The 24,325-nt window shown below is 52.7% G+C and overlaps 1 protein-coding gene across 1 annotated transcript; it reads left to right on the top strand.

Annotated features, from left to right (window-relative positions):
* The first annotated feature begins 556 nt into the window (after positions 1-556).
* On the top strand, positions 557-2,975 carry PNMA6E (PNMA family member 6E). The gene is made up of 2 exons (XM_035288480.3): positions 557-1,435; positions 1,670-2,975. The coding sequence occupies exons 1-2, from the start codon at positions 622-624 to the stop codon at positions 2,782-2,784; spliced, it is 1,929 nt and encodes a 642-aa protein (XP_035144371.1). The 5' UTR covers positions 557-621; the 3' UTR covers positions 2,785-2,975.
* Positions 2,976-24,325: the final 21,350 nt, after the last annotated feature.

Genomic DNA, 24,325 nt, shown 5'->3' with positions numbered 1-24,325 from the left:
AATAGAAAAAATTAGCCAGATGTGTTAACGTGCCCCTGTAGTCTGAGGTACCCAGGAGGCTGAGGTGGGAGGATCGCTTGAGCTCAGGAGGTTGAGGCTGCACTGAGCTGAGATTGAGCTACTGCGCTACAGCCTGGGCAACAGACACACACACACACACACACACACACACACACACACACACACGAGATAATGAACACTAATCAGTATCAGGAATGAAGGACAGGATATTGCTACATACCATATAGATGTTAAAAAGATAACGAGGGAATATTGTGAACAAGTTTTTGTCAAAACTTTTGAAAACTTAGATAAATTTCCCAATTCCTTTGTGGGGAAAAAAGTTACTTACTACAAATGGCACCAGGTAACATAGAAAATGTGACTAGCCCTGTATCTTCCAAATACATTTAGTTCACCATCAAATTTCACGAAAATCAAAGAGTTAAAATGAGGAGGCAGAGGAGCTCCAGCCCTGTCCCCCTCCCACTTGTAGGGGCAGATTAGTGGTGGGAGTGGCACAAACAAGCGTCCCTCTTTGCACACGCAGGCTGCGTCAGAGACTGCAACAGTCATCACACATTCCTGTCTGATCAAGCTCCCTCCCTCAAGTCCTCTGCGATGGCTCGGACAATGCTTCAGGACTGGTGCAGGTGGATGGGTGCGAACGCAGAGCGCTCCCTGCTCATCCTGGGTATCCCTGATGACTGCGAGGAGCATGAGTTCCAGGAGGCAGTGCGGGCTGCCCTGTCACCCCTGGGCAGGTACCGAGTGCTCACCAAGCACTTCAGAAAGGAGCTCGGGGCCAAGGTAGCCTTTGTGGAGTTCGCTGAGTATTTAAACCGAAGCTTGATTCCCTGTCAAATACCAGGCAAAGGAGGGCCCTGGAAAGTGATCTCCCTGCCCCAGGCTCCTAATGTTGAGTTTCAGGATATGCCCAGTTTTCGTGCACAGCCACAGGGGCAAGCAGTGGCCAGAGGTGCAGGTGAGGCAGGATGCGCAGGTGAGGGAGGAGGCGCAGGTGAGGCAGGAGGCGCAGGTGAGGCAGGAGGCGCAGGTGAGGGAGGAGGCGCAGGTGAGGCAGGAGGCGCAGGTGAGGGAGGAGGCGCAGGTGAGGCAGGATGCGCAGGTGAGGCAGGAGGCGCAGGTGAGGGAGGAGGCGCAGGTGAGGCAGGAGGCGCAGGTGAGGGAGGAGGCGCAGGTGAGGCAGGAGGCGCAGGTGAGGGAGGAGGCGCAGGTGAGGGAGGAGGCGCAGGTGAGGCAGGAGGCGCAGGTGAGGGAGGAGGCGCAGGTGAGGCAGGAGGCGCAGGTGAGGGAGGAGGCGCAGGTGAGGCAGGAGGCGCAGGTGAGGCAGGAGGCGCAGGTGAGGGAGGAGGCTCAGGTGAGGCAGGAGGCGCAGGTGAGGCAGGAGGCGCAGGTGAGGGAGGAGGCGCAGGTGAGGCAGGAGGCGCAGGTGAGGGAGGAGGCGCAGGTGAGGCAGGAGGCTCAGGTGAGGCAGGAGGCTCAGGTGAGGGAGGAGGCGCAGGTGAGGGAGGAGGCGCAGGTGAGGCAGGAGGCGCAGGTGAAGCAGGAGGCACAGGTGAGGGAGGAGGCGCAGGTGAGGCAGGAGGCGCAGGTGAGGGAGGAGGCGCAGGTGGGGCAGGAGGCGCAGGTGGGGCAGGAGGCGCAGGTGAGGGAGGAGCTGCGGGTGAGTCAGGAGCTGCGGGTGAGGCAGGAGCTGTGGGTCAGGCAGGAGGGACAAATATGGCAAAAGCCTGGGTCCAGCCCTGGGGCTGCACCCTGCAGGCTGTGCAGGAAAACAGGGCCTCCCGGGAACTGAGACCCTTTTCCGGGAGGGAGCAGCTAGGCTGTGTGGAAGAGTCCTTTGAGAGCTGGCTGGAGCACGCCAAAGACATGCTACAGTTGTGGTACCATGAGTCGGAAAGGGACAGGAGGAGGTGGCTGCTGGAGAGCTTGGGCGGCCCGGTCTTGGATGTCGTGAGCGGCTTCCTGGAGGAAGATCCCAACTTGTCTGTGCGGGACTGCCTGGCGGCGCTGGGGCAGGTGTTTAGGAACCGGGACACTCGGATGACTTCTCTGCTGAAGTTCCTGACCTGCACGCAGGGGCCCCAGGAGGGGCTGTTTGCTTTCGTGGTGCGCCTGGAAGGCCTGCTGCAGAGAGCGGTGGAGAAGGGGGCCGTCCACCTCGCCCTGGCCAACCACTTTCGACTGCGGCAGGTGCTGTCTCGGGCCCACCCCGGCGAGGCTCTTCAGGATACCCTGAAGGAGATGCAGCTGGATAGGAGGCCACCCGGCTTCCTGGGGCTGCTTCGGCTCATCCGGGAGATGGAGGTGTGGGCGGCCTCCCCAGTGAGGAGCCAGCAGGGTGCAGCCTGGCCAGAGGCCCCAGTGGAGAGTGAAGACCCAGCTGCCGCCCAAGGAGATACCAGCGAAGCTGATCCCATCGGGGAAGATGCTGCCGAGGCCGCTTCTGCCACCAAAGTGGCCGCCAGGGGTGCCCCTGCCACTGGGGAAGATGAAAATGCCCCTACTGGCCTGGAAGGCTTAGGTGGGGCGAGGCCTGTAGAGGTCCCCTGGGGCTCCTCCCTAACCCGGATGGGCAGTGCTATCTGGGTGTTCCCAAGAGGTCCTAGCTGGGGTCCAGAGGGTCTCATCCAGGTGAGAGGCCATGAAGCCAGGAATCCCCCATTGGAGGGGCTCCAGACCATCTTGGAGGAGTCTGAAAATGAGGATGAGGATGGGGCTGGGGAGGCGGGCCAGCCCAAATCTTCCCCGGGCAAATAAGCTCCGAGGGCCCTGGGGCCTCCTCTCCTTCAGGCAGCAGCATCCGGGAGGCAGATGGAGGCCAGGCCAGGGCCAGTCCCTCATCCTACATCGCGAGTAGGGGTCCCCACCTTCCCCAAGAGGCCCTGGCCACCACCCCCAGCCCTTCCCCATGATCCAGATGACCACATTTGATTCCAAATGGGGTTGGGAGAGGCGCCCCTCCCTCCCTCCCTTGCACTTAGCACACCCAGCACTAGCCCCAAACCCTGTCACCACAGGAGGCCGGCCTAGAGGGAAACCTGAGCCGCCAGCCATGGTCTGGGTGGGGGCACCTGAAGATGTCTGCACCCCACCCTGACCCTAGGTTGGGAAAGAAGGAGAAAGAGGCCCTCTCAAGGGTGCCAGCTGCTTGGGTCTCCCAAGAGGAGTTCCCCCATTTTCCATCCCTGGGGCAGGCTGCCCCCTGTTCCAGGAAGCTCACCCTTACCTGTGCAGGCCCCATAGTGACCCATACACCCAGCAGACACCCACTCACTGATAACCATCGTTCCTGTGCAAAGTTGTGTGCTGTGCGCTCACCCGGGCGGCCACCTCTGGGCCTGGGACACGTGCTGTGAACTTCCTTCGAGCCCACGCTCTGCTCGCTGCTGTCTGTCCCTCGTCATGAGCACCACCTCTGCTTTCCCGGTGTAGATCTAGGCCAGGGGCTTCTTGTTCTAGCGGAGCTGTGTGTGTTCTTCTCTGAGCAGCTCCTCCCTGGAGACCCCAGCACAATCCTGAGAGATGGCAGAAAGGAGGTACCAGGACACGGTACCAGTGACTGTGATGGTGACAGTGACTGTGGAAGAAGAACTGGACCCGGGGCAGAGAGGGCTGTGTGAGGCTCCCCAGGGACTGTGCTTTGGTGTTCCACCCCTGTTGTTACTCGTGACTCAGTTTCCTCAGCCTGGTGAGGTGTTCCCTGCTGTTTTCCAGTGTTCTGTGACTGTCCTGTGAGGGCCACAGGGTAGGGATGGGCTCGGGAGGGGGCTTCCTGAAGCCAGTGGACACTGCCAAAGTCCACCGTCCTGGCAAGAGGCTGACCTGGGGCCCTCGGGATGGAGGGAAGTGGCCGTGGGGGCTGCAGTGGGAAGGGAGGCAGATGATGCACCTTGCCAGCAACCCCAGGAGGGGGGTGCCCAGGACCTGTGGCCTGTGGTGCCTGTTTGCTTCTCTCTGTGTTGTGGTTCCCTTCTCTTCAATGGTTTCAGTACATGCTTCTCTTCAATAAATTTCATTCTGTGTTCCAGCTGGTCTCGCCTCTGCTGTGGAAAACTGGGGGAGGGGGAATGGCTGGGGATGGGGTGGGCATGGAGGAGAGGAAAAATATCCCTACCCAGCACCCCTGGGGGACATCTCCAAAGAGAGTGTAAGTAAGCACTGTGGCCAGCAGGCTAGGACATGACAAGGGCTTTTCTTATATTTAATCGGTGAATTGTCAAGTTTTAGGGTTTCATTAGTCCTTAAATTTGTGTTGTCCTATTCCCTGCAGCTTTTGAAAATGTGTGGGGATGATGCTGGTTGTTGACTCGACTCTAGGGAAGGTGCCACTGGCATTCTGTCCCTAGGGTTCAGGACTTCTGAACGTGGGTCACATGTTTCTGAGGCCATGCAAGAAAGATGAGTCCTGCACACAAGGTCAATAGCACCCACAGTGAGAAAGCCAGTATGAGAGTTACAGGGGTTTCCTAAGACCTCCACATGTTTGGAAACTTGAGATATCCTCAAACTTGAAAATTCCACCATGGAACAATAATGAGCAACTTCAAATCTCTAGAGCGTAGTGGGGCTTCCGGGAGGATGGGTGCGAACATTAATCCACCCTCCACCTGCGATGGGAGATGCGCTCTCCAGGAAGAGGAGCGGCCAGGGAGCTGCAGAATCAAGGGGGACCTGCAGGAGCCTGGGTGCTCTGCGAAGCGGTGACGCTCAGGCTGAGAGCTGGAGGCTGTGAGTAGACAGAGGCAGGCAGTCTGTCCATAGAAAAACCTCAGACAAAATACACTTAACAAAGTCGATTTGAGCATGAAAGGGTCCATGGATCGGGCAACATTCAAGATGGAGAGGTTCCGAGAGCTGTGTGGAGCCATGTGAAGAGCAAGAGAACAGATGTGGAGGCAGAGAAAGGACCTCCTGGCCCTGCTGCGGTGAGGCGTTTGCCTTCCTTCGGGTGTGGTGCAGTGGGAGGTCCCTGGCTCGAGGTTCCGCAGCACTCTTTACATTGGCTTCAGTTTGCTTGTGTAGGAATCCCGGGCACGGGAGCTGTCTCAGCCTAACGGTCTAATTATATATATTTTTAACAAGGCCAAGGGCATGGCATATACCCTGGCCCCCCAGAAGGGCTGGAGTTTGGCATTTTTGTGCTGAAAACTGGGGAAATAGGGTGCAGAGGAAGAGACTATTTGGGGCCCTGTGGGGATGGGGAGGAGTCAGGTTTACTTCTCAGGGTAGTAGGATGCTGTTGGCCGATTTAGGCCTCCCACGAGGAGCAGGAAATGCCAAGTTGGTGCTGTCCCAGCTTCTGCAGCAAGGGCTTGCATGCATGACCTACGCTCCACCAATCAGACGCGCCCACTGCCCAGTGAGTTTGAGGTCCCAGGTGGGAAGAAGCAGGGCCCTGCAGATTCCGCTCAGGCTGGGCTGCTGGCAGGAGGGGCTGTCTCACCTGTTTCCTGAGGATCAGTGGTGGCTGCATTAGGCCACTCTTGCATAGCCATAAGGAAATACCTGAGACTGGGTAATTTATGAAGAAGAGAGGTTTAAACGTGGGCTATAGAGGAAGCATGGTACAAGCATCTTCTTCTGGGGAGGCCTTGGGAAGCTTTCACTCATGGTAGAAGGGGGAGAGGGAACAGACACTTCATATGGTGAAAGCAGGAGGGAGCAAGTCAGCAAGCAACAGAGAGAGAGAGAGAGAGAGAGAGAGAGAGAGAGCGCTGGGGAGGAGGTGCCGTACACTTTTAACTGACCAGATCTTGTGTGAATTGAGAGAGAGAGCTCAGTCATCACCAAGGGGATGACCCAAGTCATTCATGAAGGATCCGCCCCCATGACCCAAACACCTCCCACCAGGCTCCACCTCTGACATCAGGGATTCCAATTCCACAAGCGATTTGGGCGGGGAAAAATATCCAAACTATATGATCTTGGTTCTAGTGGCAGCACCCTGAGTCCCACAGTTGTGGGTGAGAGCTGTAGGGGAGCCCTCACCTGCCCAGCACTCACGGAGTTTGGAACCTGGTTCCTCTCTGCGAAGCCTCCTAGTCTGGTTCTCCAGCCCTCCCCAGACCAATCTTGGGAGAGTGCCCTAGGCCTGGCAATTCTTCTGGTCCCAGTACTGTTAGCTTCCCAGAATGCAGCAGCCCTTCCTCTTGGTTCTCTTAGGGATTTTGGGAGAATCCCTCACTAATTCCAATTTTGGTGGAAAGTGATGCCTTGTCACACCATTGAAGGCACAGCGGTCAGCTCTTTTCTTCCTGCCGGGGCCCAGCTAGGTGGTGGGCCTGTGACTTGGGCTTCGCTAATCAAATGCCTTGTCCTGAATCTCTGAGTCTGAACCAGAAGTCCCAGACAGGAGTGGCTAGAGGCCTGGACACAGGTGGTGGCGGCAGCATGCTGGCTGGCCTGCCCCTGCTCTTGGCCTATGCTCTGGTTTTGGAAGCCCGGGGGATTTCCAGCTTTCCAAACCCAGTCCCTGGTCTCCAGCCCTTTTCTGTGAGCCCCCAGGAGCCAGACAAGTAGTCCCGCTGTGCCCGAGATAACCACAGGCTGTCCCAGTGCGAGCTACTCACTGACTGGCACATGCTGCAATGTGGTTGTTTGGAGGCAGCTGCCCTCCCTCAACTCTGCTAAATCCTCAGCACAAGCTCCAAGTGTCTCCTAGGTGAGCAGCTGAGGCTGGGGCTGTGTCTTGCTCATCCCTACGTTGGGCACAGCAAGATGGGGTGGGGGGCAGCGGTTCCTCGGGGAGTTTGTGAAGGTGACTCTACCAGCTTGGGCTGACTCTATCTGAGCACACTCACCCTGACATTTGCAGCCCCTCCTGGGCAGTCCCAGGTGACCAAGCCCCAATCCTCTTCCAATGAAGAAGCTCCTCACACATCCCAACTGGGAACATCATGCTCCATGAGCCCTAACGAGTGGTCAGCTAGTGACTAAGTCCAGGGGATGGCAGGTGTGTAGCGACACAGCCAATGGTGAGTTCTCCACTTGTGCCTAAGTCCGCCCTTTCAGGGAAAAGAAAGAGCAACTCAACACCTCTGGCTCCCTCCCACTTTCCTCTGCCGCTGTCCTGGAAGATCCACAGACACCCCATGGCCACCATGGACTGCAGAGCTGCCAGTCCAAAACCCTTCTCACCTGTGACCCAGCAGGGGCAGGGTGCCAGTGCAGAGGCCCGTGGCGCAGGCAGGTCTGGGGGAAGCTCTCGGAGCTGAAGGTGAGGGCCTTGGGGAGCCCCCAATCCAGTGTGAGACCTGTTGGAGAAGGGCTTCCCAGCCCCAGTTATACTTGGGCTCTTTCTGTAGACACTGATGGCAGCTAGGTGGCACCTGGCCATGGGGAGGGGGATGTGCCCCTGCCCTAAGCTTCTGGGACATGAGTAAAACACCAGAAGCTTTGAGGGACAAGGTAAGAGCTTTCTCCACAGGCCTTGACGGCACCATTCATATTTCCTTCTCGGTCTCCATGCTGTGCCCTCCGTCTGGATTGAGGTCCAAATCCATGTTGGTCTGGCCCCTTCCTGCGCCTGCCGGCAACCTCTGCACCCCCTGCAGCCCCCCAATCCACTGGTAGTGTCAGGTCCCAGAGCTGATGCAGGCTGAGGGCCATAGCTTGGAGAGGGTGAAGCACCTTGCTGGGGAGTGGACAGCCTCCCTTGAAGCCCTGTATACTCTGCTGGGGTGCTCTCCCAGCCCCGTGCCCATCCTGGTGCCAGCCCAGCTCCCGTCTGTGGAGGCGGAGATGGTGTTCAGCAGAGGGCTGTTGGGACCCTGCTGTGGAGAAGTTATTTGGTGAGTGATTCGGTGCCTGCCCCTTGGGGCACTCAGGAACTGGCCTTGAGTGGCTCCTTCAGATGGGTTTGGCGTGGAAGCCTGAGTGTGACTGAGAGGCCACACTGGGCTTTGGGGGACAAGTCCACTGGAGAAGGGCTTCAGGTCCTAGCAGCCACCTGCCCAGGGAGCCAAAGATTTCTGGGTGAGCACGGGTTCAGGGCTCAGGGTGGCCAGGAAGGAAATGCTTGGTGAGCCGTGGCTGAGCCTGGCAGCCTCCTGTCACCTCACTGGCCACCTTGTAGGACCTGGAGCCCATGTCTCCATGTGTTTTGAAGGTTTGGGGCTGCAGAAGCCACCCAAACCTTGCTCCCGGGCAGGACAAACCCTAGCACTTTTGTGTAAGTGCAAAGCTGTCTTGCTGGCTTTGCTCCCAGTGGCCTGCGTGTGGACTGCTCCCCACTCAGTGGCTCCCCAGGAACTCTGGATCCTCTCTGGGTAGGGGGGCATTAGGCTCAGCTGAGCGGTGCAGGTGGCACACCCAGCAAAGCAGGACGTAGGGGCTTGGGGAGCCTCTGAAGGAGGGGCCAGCAAGGGTCACGTGTGTGGCGTCCCTGGGCTGCACTGGCACCAGTCTTCTCAGAATGTCCTGTCCTTCATGGTCCTTGGTGAGGGTTGGCCACAGGAGAAATCTGCATGAGATTTGGAAGGGAGAAATGAAGCTGAAGCTGTTTTTCTTCCAAATGCCCAGAAGGTCGGGCTAGGCCCACTGCCACCTGTATCCGCCACCCCCACACCCCCACCTTACGCCTCTCCAGCACAGGGATGGGTGCGGCTCCTGCTGGTCCTGGCTGTGGAGGTTTGAGGTGCTCTGCTGTGGCTCTGTGATCCCACAACACGTCACTGGGTCACTGAGGTGGGAGTTCTAATGAACTTTAACCAGCACCCCACAGGCCTACGCTGGAGTCCAGCTGGTTCCCAGAGCGCCTTCATCCACTCTGCCTGTAGGGGCCTGCTGCCCTGGCCCGCCCCACCTGGGCCGCCTCAGCCCCCTGCTCTGCTCCGTACTCCTGAGGCTCCTGAGAGCTGCTTGCGGTGAGGGCGCCTGCTCTCCGTGCCTGCGGGCCTCACTGCTTCGGTCCGTCAGGAGTTCCTCCAGACCATACCCTCTTCAACGTCTTCCCAAGTGGACTGAAGGTCCTCGACCCAACGTCCCAGGTCACAGTTTAAGGAACAGTGCAGAGTTGCCTGAGAAGCCTCATCTCGCCCAGCTTAGATGGGTTGGGTCTTCCTGGCCTGGAGTGGCCTTCAAGCAGGGGCTACAGATGTCCCCTTCCTGTTCAGAGCTCCTGGCAGTTTGCCTCCCAGTGACTGACATGGCCTGGGAACAGATGGAGCCGAGCACTGGATATTATATATAGGCATGGCCTCCGATGTTATCTGCCTGCGGAAGATGCAGACTAAAGAAGCAACATTCCTTCAGGGTCTCAGCACTTTTCCTTTTTAGTTATACAGATAGATGACGGGCTGGCCCTGCTTCAAATACAAGTTCAAAGAGAAAAATACCATCGAAAGCTGCTGCAGCCTCAGACAGCAAATTAGCCAGAGGCCCGGCCACACATTGCTAAGTCTGGACAGGGGGTAGAGAACAAGCTGGGCCGAGCCAGCAATGCTGCCGCAGAACTGAGGCAGAAATCAGATCGCCCCAAGCTAAGGGTCACTGTCCCCAAAGCAATAGAGCACTTGAAAACAAACCTCCGGCTAGATTAACGAGACTGAAGGCCACAGGCCACTGCTGTGGCAGAACATCCCAGTCCGATGATGTAGACAAGGGAGATGATGAGAAGATGCTGGGTTTTATACATAAACGGCAACAGCGACAACAGCAAAACAGCAGGAGGTGGAAAGGAGCAGCTAAAAATACACAAGGGAGAACTACACAAAAACACGGAAAGCCCCCAGACAAAAAAATCCTCCATAGACTCAAAGCAAGTCCCGAAACCCTGACTGTCAGAACAAAAGGCAGTAAAAGGAGGTCGCAGAGCTCAGGGAGAAAAGTGGAAGAGAAGAATAAAAATTTTACCAATTTCAGGAAAGCCAACCACAGACACACTGGTCATCCAGGGATTTAGTGGCAAGGCTTGAAGAAGTCACATACAAAGCAGAAGAGAGACTGTGGAAGATAGAAATATAGACATGGCAAACATAGTGTGGCCTTCCTGAAAAACAGCACAAATAAACGGAAGAAAACAGACTCGGAAAGAATCATGTTGGCTTTAACTTCTCCAGGTCACTTCTCAGTGCCGGAAGATGGTGGGGCACGGTGACCAACTTCGGAGTTTGCCTGGAGTTTACTCTTCGGACAGTTGGCTTCAACAATGTTATAGCCATCCAACTTGGCTTTTAAGTCCATAAAGTGCATTGAAATAAAGACCTGACATGCAGGACCAATTGTGAACACCGAATCCTTTTATGTCCAGATCTAATATGAAACAGATTAGATGTGGAATTACGCATTGGTACCTCCTATAGAATGTAAAGGTGACAAACCTTCACAATAGAAAATGAACAAAGATCCCAGGTGAAGGACTGAGGCTGAGGAGAGATTTCTTCATCTGTTACAGCAAGGAATCATTAGGCACTGTGTCAGAACACGCAATTCTTATAAACAGAATATTTCAAACAGCTTAGCATTTTCAAGGTTTTATTCCTTTAGTGGGATATTTTTGGGAACTAATACTTGTGGAGAAACATTTATTACAAGTTCAACAATCCTTTCATCTTTATTTCAGTTTGTTTTCTTTTTTAAATTTTTTGAGATGGGGTCTCACTCTGTTGCCCCGGCTGGGGTGCAGTGGTGCACAGGATTCCCGGGCTCAAGCAATCCTCCCACCTCAGCCTGCCGAGTAGCTGGAGCTACAGGTGCGTGCCACCGTGCCCAGATCATGTTTGTATTTTTTTTAGAGACAGGGGTCTCACTATTTTGCCCAGGTTGGTCTCGAATTCCTGGGCTCAAGTGATCCTCCCGCCTCTGCCTCCCTAAGTGCTGGGGTTATAGATGTGAGCTACCACACCTGGCCTTGTGTCTTCTCTGATTCAACACAGTGTATATGCATATAATGATCCCATTTTTGCTGAGATGTATTGTACCCATACCATAAAATTGATCTTTTTCAAGTGTACAATTCAGTGGTATCTACTCCCAGAACGTTTTTGTCACCCTAAAGGTGACCCTGTCCACATCGGCAGTCCCTCCCCACTCCTCCCAGCCCCAGGCCTCGGCAATGACTTACTTGTTTCCATCTCTGTGGACCGGTCTCTTCTGGACATCTCATAGAGCTAGAATCACAATATGCGGCCTTTTGTGTCCAGCTTCTTTCACTGAGCACACTGGATGATCCCATTTTGGGGAAATTGTTCTGCCACCTACCAGTTTCTTAATCTGTTCATCTTTCACGGCCCTGGGTCTGGGTTGATGTTCATGGTGGCATTTCTGGGTGCTGGGATGTGGAGTGGATGCAATGCCGCTCTGGGCTTTCCCGTGGAGCTCGGCCTTCCCCAGCAAGCCTGCGCTCTCTCTCTTGCTCTTCTTGCTAGTTGGCTCATGTAGTTACTGATTCGAGAAGTAGTTGCCATGCTCCTCCTGTGTGCAAGCGAGTGGGGCTGGGGGCCTGGGCTGAGGAGGTGGCAGTAGTGTGGAGAAGAGTGGTGAATGGGTGGGGGCTGCTGAGGGGCCCAGATAGCAGGAGTTTCTGAGCAACAAGAGAGGGGCTGGGTGGGGTAGGGGGGTTCTGCATGAAACTGAGGGATTCAGCCTGGGCTGCCAGCATGGAAGAACCCATGGTGGGGGATATGAGCAAGACATTAGACCTGAGGTCAACCAGGTAGAGCACCACCTGTCTCCCCATGGGCAGCCTCTGCCAGGGCACAGGCCCTACCTTGTCAGCCTTCTCCTCTGGGTTCGGGCCCTCACTTCCGCCACTATGCTGGGAGAGCAATGATGGAGTGTATGCCTTATAAGGGGACACAAATGGGCTGCAGGCTCCACATGCTGCTCTCATGTCACTCTGCCCCTGGCATGGGGTGCATGTCTGGTGTGTGTGTATTCATGTGGGGGGGTCTGTGTGGTGTGTGTTCATGTGTGTATTGTGTGTGTTCATGTGTGGTATATGTGTTTATGTGTGGGTGTGGTGTTTGTTCATGTGTAGCGTGTATGTATTCATGTGTGCTGTGTGTGCTCATGAGTGGTGTGTGGTCTATGTGTTCATGTTTGGTGTGCGTGGTCTGAGCGTTCATGTGTGTGTTGTGTATGTATTCATGTGGGGCGTGTGTTGGGTGTGTGGTTTATGTGTTCAAGTGGGTGTGTGTGTTGTATGTGGGGTGTGTGTAGTGTGGGCTGTGTGGGGGTGCAGGGTGTGGGGTGTGTGAGTTTTCATGTATGGGGGTTGTATAATATGTGTGTTCATGTGTAGGGTGTGTTTGTGTGGGTGTGTTTATGGGCACAGTGTGTGGTCTGTGTGGTGTGTGGGGTGTGATGTGTGTGTTTGAGTGTGATGTGTTTGTGTTCATGTGTGTTGTCTCTTGGTTGTGTGGGGTGTTTTTCATGTGTGTTCAAGTGAGGTGTGTGTGGTGTGTGTATTCATGTGGGGACGTTTGTGGGGTGTGTGTGGTGTGGGGTATCTGGGGTTTGTGTAGTGTGGGGTGTGTGTGATCATGTGTGGGGGTTGTGTCATGTGCATTTATGTGTAGAGTGTGTGTCTTCATGTGTGGTGTGGGGGGGATGTGTGTGGTCTGTGTGTGGTGTATTTGTGCTCATGTGTGGTATGGGTTGTGTGGGATGTATTTTCCTCTGTGGTATACGTGGTGTGTGTGTTCAAGTGGGGCGTGTGTGGTGTGTGTGTTCATGTGGGGACTATGTGGGCTGTGTGGTGTGTGTTCATGTGTGGCATGTGTGGTGTGTAGTGTGTGAGTTAATGTGTGGCGTGTGTGTTCGTGTGTGTGGTGTGTTCATGTGTAGGGTGTGAGTGTTCATGTGGGGGTGTGTGGAGGATGTTTGTGATGTCTGCGTTCATGTGGGGTGTGTAAGGTATATGGTATGTGTGTTTATATGTGGGCATGTGTTCATGTGGGGGTACAGGTAGTGTGTATGTGTTTGTGTGTGGTGTGTATGTTCATGTATAGTGTGTGTTTATGTGGGGTGTGTGTTCATGTGTGTGGTATGTGTGGTGTGTGGTGTGTGTCCGTGTGTGGTGTGTATGTGTTCATGTGTGGCATGTGCTCGTGTGGTGTGTGTTTATGTGTGGGATGTGTGTGTTGTGTGTGTTCATGTGTACTGTGTGTGGTCTGTATGTTCATGTGTGATGTGTGTGTTCGTGTGTGGGGCTATGTGTGGTATGTGGTGTGTGTTCATGTGTGGTGCATTTGTGGTGTGTGTGTTCATGTGTGTGTGGTGTGTGTTTACATGTGTTGTGTGTTGTGTGAGTTCATGTGTAGGGTGGGTGTGTTCGTGTGTGTAGGGGTGCTTGTGGTGTGTGTGCTCATATGGAGTGTGTGAGGTAGGTGGTGTGTGTGTTCATGTGGGGGCATAAGTAGTGTGTGTGTGATGTGAATGTTCATGTGTGTTTGTGGTGTGTGTTCGTGTGTGTTCATGTGGGGGGTGTTCATATATGTGGTCATGTGGGAGTGTGTGTGGGGTGTGTGTGCTCTATGTGTTCATGTGGGGGGTGTGTGGTGTATGGGTGTTCATGTGTGGTTTGTGTGCTCATGTAGGGTATGTATGGGGTATGTGGGGTGTGTGTGATATGTGTGTGGTGTGGGATGTGTGTTCATGTGTGGGGTTGTGTAATGTGTTTGCTCATGTGTAGGGTGTGTTGTTTGTTCATGTGTGCAGTGTGTATGTGTTCATGTGGTGTGTGTTTTTATGTGTGGTGTGTTTGTGTTGATGTGGTGTGTGTGGATTATGTTTTCATGTGTGTTGTATGTGCTCAAGTGGGGGTGTGTGGTGTGTGTGTTCATGTGGGGTGTGTGTGGTATGCATGTGGTGTGAGCTGTGTGGGGGAGTGAGGGGTATGGTGTGTGTGTGTTCATGTGTGGGGGTTGTGTGGTGTGTGTGTTCATGTGTTGGGCGTATGTTCTGTTTGTGTGTTCATGCGTGCAGTGTGTCTTTATGTGTCATGTGTCGGGTGTGTGTGGTCTGTGTGGGGCGTGGTATGTGTGTTCTCGTGTGGTGTGTTTGTGTTCATGTGTGGTCTGAGTGTTGTCTGTGGGTTGTGTGAGGTGTGTTTTCATGTGTGTGGTCCATTTGTTCAAGTGTGATGTGTGTGTGGTGTGTGTGTTTATTGGGGGCTGTGTGGGGTGTGTGGTGTGTGTTTATGTGTAGGATGTGTTCATGTGTGGTGTGTGTGGTATGTGTTCACATGTGCTGTGAGGGGTGTTTGTGTTCATGTGTGCCATGTGTGGTGTGTGTGTTCATGTGTGGTGTGTGTGGGGTGTTTGTGTTCATGTGTGCCATGTGTGGTGTGTATTCACATGTGGTGTGTGGGGTGTTTCTGTTCATGTGTGCAGGGTGTGTGGTGTTTCTGTTCATGTGTGGGGTGTGTGTATTATGTGCTGTGTTCATGTGTGGTGTGTGGGGTGTTTGTGTTCATGTGTGCAGGGTGAGTGGTGTGTGTGTTCATGTGTGGGGTGTATGTGCTGTGTGTTCATATGTGGTTTGTGTGTTTATATGTGGTGTGTATGGGGTGTGTATGGTCTGTGTGATTTCTGTGTTTTCATGTGTGGTTTGTATGTTTATATGTGGTGTGTATGGGGTGTGCATGGTCTGTGTGATTTCTGTGTGTTCATGTGTGGTGTGTGTGTTTATGCCTGGGATGTGTGGTGTGTGTGGCATGCATGTTCACATGTGGTGTGTGGACTCATGTGTATGGGACGTGTCATGTGTGTTCATGTGGGGTGTGTGTTCATGTGGCATGCATGTGGTTCGTGTTCAGGTGTGTGTTGTGTGTGCATGTTCATGTGTGTTGTGTGTGTTGTGTGTGTTCATGTGGTATGTGTGTTCATGTGTGGAGTGTGTATGGTCTATGTGGTGTGTGTGTGTTCATGTGTGGGGCTGTGTGTGGTGTGTGCTCATGTGTGTTGTGTGTGTTCATGAAAAGGGGCTGTGTGTGTTCATGTGAAGGTGTCTGTGGGGTGTTTGTGGTCTGTGTGTTCATGTGGGGTGACTGTGGGGTGCACGTGGGATGTATGTTTGCATTCATGTGTGGTGTGTGTTCATGTGGTGTGTGTTCATGCATGGTATGTGGTGTGTATGTTCATGTGTGTGGTATGTGTGGTGTGTGCTGTGTGTTCACGTGTGGGGATGTGTACGGTGTGTGTGTGTTCAAGTGTGTGGTATGCGTGGTGTGTGTATGGCTTGGGTGGTGTGTGGTATGTGTACTCATGTGTGTGACATGTGTGGTGCGTGTTCATGTGTGTGTAATGTCCATGTTCACATGTGGTATGTGTGGTATGTGCATATTCATGTGTGGTATGTGTTCATGTATGTTGTGCATGTTCCTGTGTGTAGTGTGTGCTGTTTATTCATGTGTGGTGTGTGTGAGCGTGGTTTGTGTGTGTTCATGTGTGGTGTGGGTGTGTTCATAAGTGGTGTGCGTGTGGTGTGTGTGACGTGTTTGTGTGTGAGGCGTGTAGTGTGTGTGTTCATGTGTACTGCATGCTTATGTGTGTGGGGTTTGTGGTGTGTGTATTCATATGTGGTGTATGTGTGGTGTGTGTGGTGTGTGTGGGGTGGGGTGTGTGGTTTTTGTGTGTTCATGTTTGGTGTGTGTGGTATGTGTAGGGTGTGTGTTCATGTGTGTGATGTGTGTGATGTGTGTGAGATGTGTGTGTTCATGCATGGGGCTGTGTGGTATGTGTTCATGTGTGTGGTGTGTGTGGAGCTGTGTAGAGTGTGCGGTGTCTGTGTGTTCATGTGTGGTGTGTGTGGGGTGTGTGCTCATGTGTGTGAGGTTTGTGGTGTGTGTGTGTTCATGTGTGGTGTGTGTGTGACATGTGTGGTATGTGTTTTTATGTGTGGTGTGTGTGTTCATGTGTGGTGTGTGGGGTGTTTATGTGCTAATGTGTGGGGTGTGCAAGATGTGTGTGGTGTGTTCATGTGTGGTGTGTGGGGTGTTTGTGTGTTTATGTGTGGTGTGTGGGGTGTTTGTGTGTTTATGTGTGGTGTGTGGGGTGTTTGTGTGTTCATGTGTAGGGTGTGTATGATGTGTGTGGTGTGTTTGTGTGGTGTGTGTGGTGTGTGTGTGTTTATGTGTGGTGTGTGGGGTGTTTGTGTGTTCATGTGTAGGATGTGTATGATGTGTGTGGTGTGTGTGTTTGTGTGATGTGTGTGTGTGCTTATGTGTGGTGTGTGGCGTGTTTGTGTGTTCATGTGTAGGGTGTGTATGATGTGTGTGGTGTGTGTGTTTGTGTGATGTGTGTGTGTGTTTATGTGTGGTGTGTGGGGTGTTTGTGTGTTCATGTGTAGGGTGTGTATGATGTGTGTGTGTGATGTGTGTGGTGTGTGTGTGTTTATGTGTGGTGTGTGAGGTGTTTGTGTGTTCATATGTAGGGTGTGTATGATGTGTGTGGTGTGTGTGTTTGTGTGGTGTGTGTGTGTTTATGTGTGGTGTGTGGGGTGTTTGTGTGTTCATGTGTAGGGTGTGTATGATGTGTGTGGTGTGTGTGTGTGTTTATGTGTGGTGTGTGGGGTGTTTGTGTGTTCATGTGTAGGGTGTGTATGATGTGTGTGGTGTGTGTGTGTGTTTATGTGTGGTGTGTGGGGTGTTTGTGTGTTCATGTATAGGGTGTGCATGATGTGTGTGTTGTGTGTTTGTGTATTTATGTGTGGTGTGTGGTGTATGTGTTCGTGTGGGGGATGTGTGGTGGGTGGTACATGTATTTGCGAGCTTCCCATAGATGGAGCCAGGCCACGTTCTGTAGGCCACCAACATTTCCTGGAGGTGGGTGATGCCCTCCCCCAGTGCCACACCTCCCCAGCCCTGGAACTGCATTGGGTGACAGGGACTGGGCAAGAGGCCAGAAGCCTGGCCCCCTCCCCAGCAGCTCTCATACAGCAGCTGCAGAGGCTTACCCTAGCCTGTGACTTTCCAACGTTTCTCTCTTTCTGTCTGTCCCTGGCTCTGTCCTGTCTTTCTGTCTGTGTCACACACACAGACAGCAGAGAGGCCCCTGAGGAAAGCTGAGACCCTGCTGGGTACAAGGTAACACTGTGTGGCTTCCAGTCAAAGCCAAGAAATATCTAGCCCTTCCTGTTCTCGTAACTGTGCTGTTTCCTAGACAACGTATTTTGTGTAATCATGGTCAAGGCAACGTACATTTCTGCCCAGAATCAAGGTCACAGTATAATACCGATTCACCACGGCAACAGCAGACTACTCATCTGACATGGGAGATGAGATTTGCAGTGAAAACCACATACAGATTGCTAGTTGCCCAGCGACTCTGCACTATGAAATAGGTTTGACTCCAGTGGAATATGGAATCTTGCCCTTAAAAGACACAGAGGCCGGGTACATTTCAACATATGTAATTGGCCAGCCAGAGCCAGGCAGGCACATAGCCCTGTGGTGCTCCTAGTCCATCTGAGCTCACTGTGGACCAAGGCAGGAGAATGGTGGCTCTAGAAGAAAATCTTGTTCTTTTTCCTAATTTCTCAGCCCAAGATCAACGTTGGTCATCCTCTAGCTTATGCCTCTCTTCTCTGGCAGCAGGGCATCCTCTATTTTGGTAAGCTTGAGCTTCGGGCCATTATGCGGTCTATGGGTCTGAGCCCCCAAGGCCTCTGGCTTGGGAAGAAGGAGAGAAGTAGGAACCGGGGCCTGCCAGCCTGTGGGGTGAGGTTGTCATGAAGGTGAACATCTGAACCGTCTCCCTGGGACTCCTCCAACTCCACTGTCGCTCCCCTGGAGAAAAGGCCTTTGGTGCCTGCCTGAGACGTTGAAAGTCAGTTTTAAGTCCCCCCTAACCCCAGACGATGGCAGGTGATGGGTCTCTGGGGGACCCGGGGGACATAGAAAGAGTGTATTCATGTCACCAGTATCCAGCCAGAAAGAAGGCTGACATCACCTGGGGAGGTCACCGTTCTGCAGATGCCGAGGAGCTAGGAGACAGACTTTGTCAAAATAATCAAACAGCCTGGCGCACATTTCCGCTGGGCACCTGGTGCCCTCACAGTCCTCCTCTCTTTTAACCTCTGGTCTGAAGGCCACCCTCAGGGGCCCCTTGAAGCCCAGATGCCCTCTTTTCCACCTGCAGAGCCTGGAGGCCTTGAGATTGAGAACTGGGGGGGTGGCCAGTGCTGACAAGGACAGCTATCCTGGGTGACAGCTTGGTGGACAGAAACATGTTCTAACTCAGACTCCTGTGACTCGGGCCAGGGCTGCTGGTCTGTGCACCACTGCCCAGGAAGGGCTGCAGGCAGCCGCCATGGCCATGCAGGCCAGGGATTATAGCCCACTGGCTGGAAACCCTCTCAGCTTGACTGCTTTGGTTACCAACTTTCCTAAATTTACAATCTGTTTCCATCTCATGCTTCAAGGAAATGCCAGCAGCGCTTTGTAGCAGATGCAGTGCTGGGCACTTTTCCTCACCTTGCTTCATTTCCTCTCCTCACTTCATTTCCTCTTTACAAGCCATTCCCTGAACTGATTCATCGATGGCTGGGTCCTGCACACTCTGGTGAGCTGGGCGGGTGAGGCTCCAGGGAGCCCAGGGGACACACAGAGGTGGTCATCAGAAAAGAATGGACTGGAAGAAGTGCTGTGAAGTTACCCAACAGGACAAAGATGACTGGGGGCTGGGCTCAAGGAAGGGGCTCTGAGCAAGTGACCATGAATCTGAAACCTGAGTGGGGCAAGAGAGTATTCCACAGCAGAGGGACACATGGGCCACAGCCTCGTATAGGATTGAAATGGCTGGACGTGTTAGGAAACGGAGGCTCACATTGGTGAGTGTCATGAGTGGCTCTGCCGTGTTGGATTTTGTGACAGTTCCTTGCTGTCCTCAGAGCTCCTGTCACCAGCAAGATTACGTCAGGCCCAACTTCTTTCCTGGCATGATGCCCATCCTGGTCTGTCTTGAGGCCCGCGGTCCCTAGCCCCTGCCTGAGTGCAGTAGGTGTTGTTTAATGATGCCACCACGCATGGAGCACCCACTTGGGCCTGCCCTGGGCTAGGAGCTCATGGTACAGAGATAGAACTCAGAGTTTGGCCAAGTACATGGAAAATTCCCTGCAGGCCCCACCCTCTGCACCTGGAGCCCTCTGAGCAGGCCCCCAGGTGACCCCAGCGGTCCCCTTCCCCCTGAGAGGGCACTCAGCACTTCTGTCCCCACCACTCCCTCCTGGCCCTGCACGCTTGCCTGGGCTCTTCTCCTCCCCCAGGCCTCTCACAGTGCCCTGCCCTTGGCCTTTGCATCTGCTTTCTCCTCCATCTCCTGCCTTGGGCAAGGCTGGCATGCGTTCAGGTCCCTGGCCCCACATACCACAGGGGGACAGCAAAGGGGGTCAGCACCCCCTACCCTGTGATGTCATGTCCAGCACCGCACTCCTCCCCTGTGTGTAGAATCCAGGCCTTTCAGCCTGCCCCATCTAACCATGCTTGTCTGGAGTGTCCCTGCTATTTATCCCCTTTGGTTCCCCACTCTCATGGGTGCACCCTGGACCTGCCTCTGACCTGTCACTCCCAAGCACCCTCTCTCAGTGGAAGCCTCTTACTCCTTCCTTTACATCCCCATCACCTTGACAGGAGAGAGCAACAGCCCCTGACCTTGCCCACCTTGGCCCCAGCCCCTTCCAGGCCTCCTTTTCTCACCACGTGGACTCCAGGACTGCCCCTTTCAGGATTTCCTGCCACCCCTTGTTTCCCTGCCTTCCACATGGCTGCTCCATGAAACCGCACTTTCCTCCTACAAGCAGAGGAGGAAAGTGAATGCGCCCATCCCCACCCCCATTCACTGAGCCCCCACTGTGTGCCAGGCACTATGCTGGGTGCTGGGCTACAGCAGTGAGCCCAGATCCACCAGCTTCCTGACCTTGTGGATGCGGTGATCTAGACATTGAAAAGCAATCACAAATGGTGACAGTGTTGTATAGGCAAATGCCAGGTATTCTGAGGGCAGAAAAGGAGTTCCGATGTCATCCAGGAGGAGAGAGGGCAGCTGCTTATCCCGCCTCGTGGCTCCCTTGCTGGCAGGGCTCCCATCTTGAGGCCACGTGCTCAGCCCTCCAGCCAGGGGCTGAATCGCCACTGTAAGGGGATTAGTTAGGCATTGCTGTGAGACAGATTACAGCAAACTTAGCAGCTGTCGCCAACGCTCCTTTCTGTGGGTCAGAAGCGCTGGGTTTAAAGTGACTGTGTCCAAGGTTCGGGGTCTCACAGGCTGCACTCCTATCTAGAGGTGTGGGGAATCACCCACTTCCAAGTTCATAGAGGTTGTCGGCCAGCTCCTTGTGGCTATACTACTGAGGTCCCATTCCTTGCTGGCTGTCAGCAGGGGCCACTCTCCTTCCCTTTCATGCTTGGACTTTCCGACTAGACCTAGATTTCCAGGGTTCGTGATTAGGTCCCTTTCTTACAGTCACCTGTGCCATGTACCATAACACAATCATACGGGTGATGTTCCCTCAGATTCACTGGCTGCGGTGTCACATGGGACTTACACCCCATAGGATGGGGAATTGGTGGTCATCTTAAAATCTACCCAACACCACAAGTCTCCTGTGGGGGTCTCATTCCGTTTGCTGGTGGGTGGTTTAGGCAAGGTAGGGGTGGGTCCACAGTTTATGGAGCCTAAGGTTTATAAATTTGGAGGGCCCTCTTTAAGGAAAAGAATGTAAAATTACAAATACAAAATTGCTGGGACCCCTCCAAGGCCCTGAGAAGAAGTCATACAGTGGGGAGGGGTGGGAGAAGTCCCAAATCAGTTTCACTGGGTCACAGTCAAGATGCCAGCAGGGCCACAGGAGGTTCCAGGGGAGAATCCTGTTCATACCTTCTCCTACAGCCACATTCCTTAGCTCATGGACCCTTCCTCCATAATTAAAATGATTCTTTTGTAGGTACATACATAGTAGGTGTATATATTTATGGGGTGCATGTGATGTTCTGATACAGGCATCCGATGTGAAATGATCATGCCATGAAGAATGGGGTATCCATCCCCTCAAGCATTTATCCTTCGTGTTACAAACAATCCAATTACACTCTTTAAGATATTTTAAATGTTTAATTAATCTATTATTGAGTATAGTCACCCTACTGTGCTAGCAAATAGTAAGTCTTATTTATTTTTTCGAACTACTTTTTGTACCCATTAACCATCCTCACCTCCCCCTCTAAGCCCCCACAACTGACCCTTCCCAGCCTCCGGTAGCCATCCTACTTATTTTACCTAACATAGTAACCTCCAGTTCCATCCAGGTTGTTGCAGATGACAGGATCTCATTCTTTTTCATGACTTAATAGTACTCCGCTGTGTATGGACCACATTTGCTTTATCCATTTCTTTGTGTGTGTTGATGGACCTTTAGGTTGCTACCAAATTTTGGCTACTGTGAACAGAGCTGCAATGAACATGGGTGTGCAGATATCTCTTTGACTAACTGATTTCCTCTCTTGTGGGTATATACCCAGCAGTGGGATTGCTGGATCCTAGGGTAGTGCAATTTTTCATCTTTTGGAGGGACCTCCAAACTGGCCTCCATAGTTGCACTAATTTACATTCATACCAACAGTGTTCGAGGGTTTCCTTTTCTCCACATTCTCACCAGCATTTGTTATTGTCTGTCTTTTGGATATAAGCCACTTTAACCAGGGTGAGGTGATAACTGATTCCTCTGATGGTTAATGACGTTGGGCACTTTTTCATATGCCTGTGTGCCATTTTATGTCTTCTTTTGCGAAATGTCTATTCAAATATTTTGCCCATTTTTTATTAGATTATTAAATTTTTCCTACAGACTTTTTTGAGATCCTAATGTATTCTGGTTATTAATGCCTTGTCAGGTGGGTAGTTTGCAAATATTTTCTCCTATTCTGCGAGTTGTCTCTTCACTTCGTTGCTTGTTTCCTTTGCTGTGTAGAAGCTTTTTAGCTTGATGTGATTATACCCTCCCCGTGTTCCATCACTTGGTCTTCTCTCTTTTGTAAGGATACATGTGACTGTGTTTGGGGTCCACCCAGATAATCCACACTAATCTCCTCATCTCAAGATCCTTTACTAAATCCCACGTGCAAAGTCTCTTTTTGCCATAGAAGGTCACATTCACAGGTTCGAGGGATGAGGACATGAACATCTTTCAGAGGCCATCACATGTCCAGTGAACTTGGCCACATGGACCCTGAGCCTTACATGAGGGACAGATGCCTGAGAACACAGCCAGGGGTGAGTTGTCTCCTCTGGAAAATTCTGCTCTCTGTAGGGATTTGCAGCACAATTTGAATGGAATGTCAGAACTAGGTAGCCCTCCTAGAGGCTTTAATCCCATTAACAGCCGAGTCCAATGTGCCCAGGACTTAATTATGCCTATTTGGGAACAGGGAAGGACTGGAAAGGCCCTGGCCCAGCTGGGAACCACTGAGCCTAATTTGGAGCCCATGGAGGGCAAGGCATGCTACAGCCGTCTAGAAGGGGTAACATGGCAGATGGATCCATCCATCAGGAGCTACCCTGGGACCCAGCCAGGTAGGGGTTAGGGGAGCGCTCTCATAACTGCCATGTTTCCGGTTTCATTTGCTTTCTCTGCTTATTTTGGATGAGTACACATTAAGATATGTTGGCTTCAATACGAAATTGAGGCCCCCCTTTGGTGTTCAAAGGGCTGTGTGCACACCCCAGGCTGGGTGGCTCAGGCCCGAGGACCTCTTTCCTACCTCCTCTCTAGCCACCTGGCCAACTTGACTTTGCCACAGGTCTCCCATTTGGGCCAGCCCTCTCTCTTCTGGACCACCCTGACTGCCTTCTCCCAGCTTGCCTGGCAGGCCAGTATCTTCAAACCCCTCTGCCTGTTGCCACTGAGAGCCCTGGATGCTAGGAGCCACACCTGCTCTCTTCGGATTAAAGCTACCCTGGCTTTCCAGGGGTGGCAGAATTGGCTCAACTCCTCCACGGCCTCACCTGCCACCTCCTTCATGTGCACAGAAGCCACCAGGGTGACACAGGTATGTGCCTTGGACACACGTCACCCCTGCTTAACTCAGCATCTGATCATGCCTGTTTGATTAAAGCCTTCGTTTCCTTCAGGATCCCACCTGATTCTGCCTCTTCCAGGCAGCCTTCCTCATAGTATCAGCCTCTCTCCCAACCCCAAGCTCTCACTGGGTTGGGTGGCTCTGGCAAGTAGATATCCTATTTTGCCCCATACACTGAGGGCTTTAGTGTCCTGTGGCTGCCAGAACAAAGCATCATAAACCAGGTGACTCACTACAGAGGAAGTGGATCCTCTCCCAGTCTTGGAGGCCAGAAGTGCAAGATCCAGGTGTCTCAGGGCCATAATCCCCCAGAGGCTCTAGGGAAGGTTCCTTCCTGTCTCTCCCAGCTCCGGCAGGCTCCAGGTATCCTGGGCTTGTGGCCGCCTCACTCCAGCCTCTGCTGTATGTCTTTCTCTTCTTCTGTCACGTATGAGGCCCCTTGTCATTGGATTTAGGGCTCACGCTAATCCAGAATGACCTAATTTTGACATCACTACCTTGATTACATCTGCAAAGACCCTTTTCCCGAAGACGGTAGTCTCCTCTCCTCTGTTTTACTTTCTGTGATTTCAATGACTTGTGGTCCAAAGATATTAAATGGAAAAGTCCAGAAATAATTAAAAGTTTAAAATTGTGCATGACGCTGAGTAGCATAGTGAAGTCTTGCTCTGTCCTGTCCAGCATGTAAATCTTCCCTTTGTCCAGTGGCTCCACGCATAGACTTAGTAGCCACCTTGGTTCTCAGATTGACTTTCCCGATATCACAGTGCTTGTGTTGAAGTTACCTTCCTTTTACTTCATAATGGCCCTAAAATACATGTTGAGGTTGCTAAGAGCTGCAGTAAGAACAAATCTTCCATCCATGAAACAGTGAAGAAGAAATAATAAATTTGTGCTAGTTTCAACCTGGACAAAAGGGAGGATTCATGCTCTGGGTAGGGTAGAGCAGGCTTGAGGGTTCATCACGCTACTCAGAAGGGGGTGCCATTTAAAATGGTTTATTTAATTGAATTGTTCATTCCATTTAAAATGAATTGTTTATTTCTGTAAGTTTCCAGTTAATATTTTTGGGCTAAGGTTGGCCATGGGTAACTGAAACTGTAGAGAGAGAAGCTGCAGATAGCAGGGGACTACCACCTCACCCCACCATGCCTAGGACCCCTGTGGAAGATCTCTTCCTCTGACGACAAACTCTCAGACTGCAAGCATAAAACACACCAGAAGTCCAGAGCCCTGAAAGAGACTCCTTCCAAAGACAGAAAGCAGGACCAGCACCCATAGAAG

The sequence above is a fragment of the Callithrix jacchus genome, chromosome X (genome assembly GCF_049354715.1).
Source record: "Callithrix jacchus isolate 240 chromosome X, calJac240_pri, whole genome shotgun sequence".
Classification (NCBI taxonomy): Eukaryota; Metazoa; Chordata; class Mammalia; order Primates; family Cebidae; genus Callithrix; species Callithrix jacchus.
This window is presented reverse-complemented; position numbering and strand designations above follow the sequence as displayed.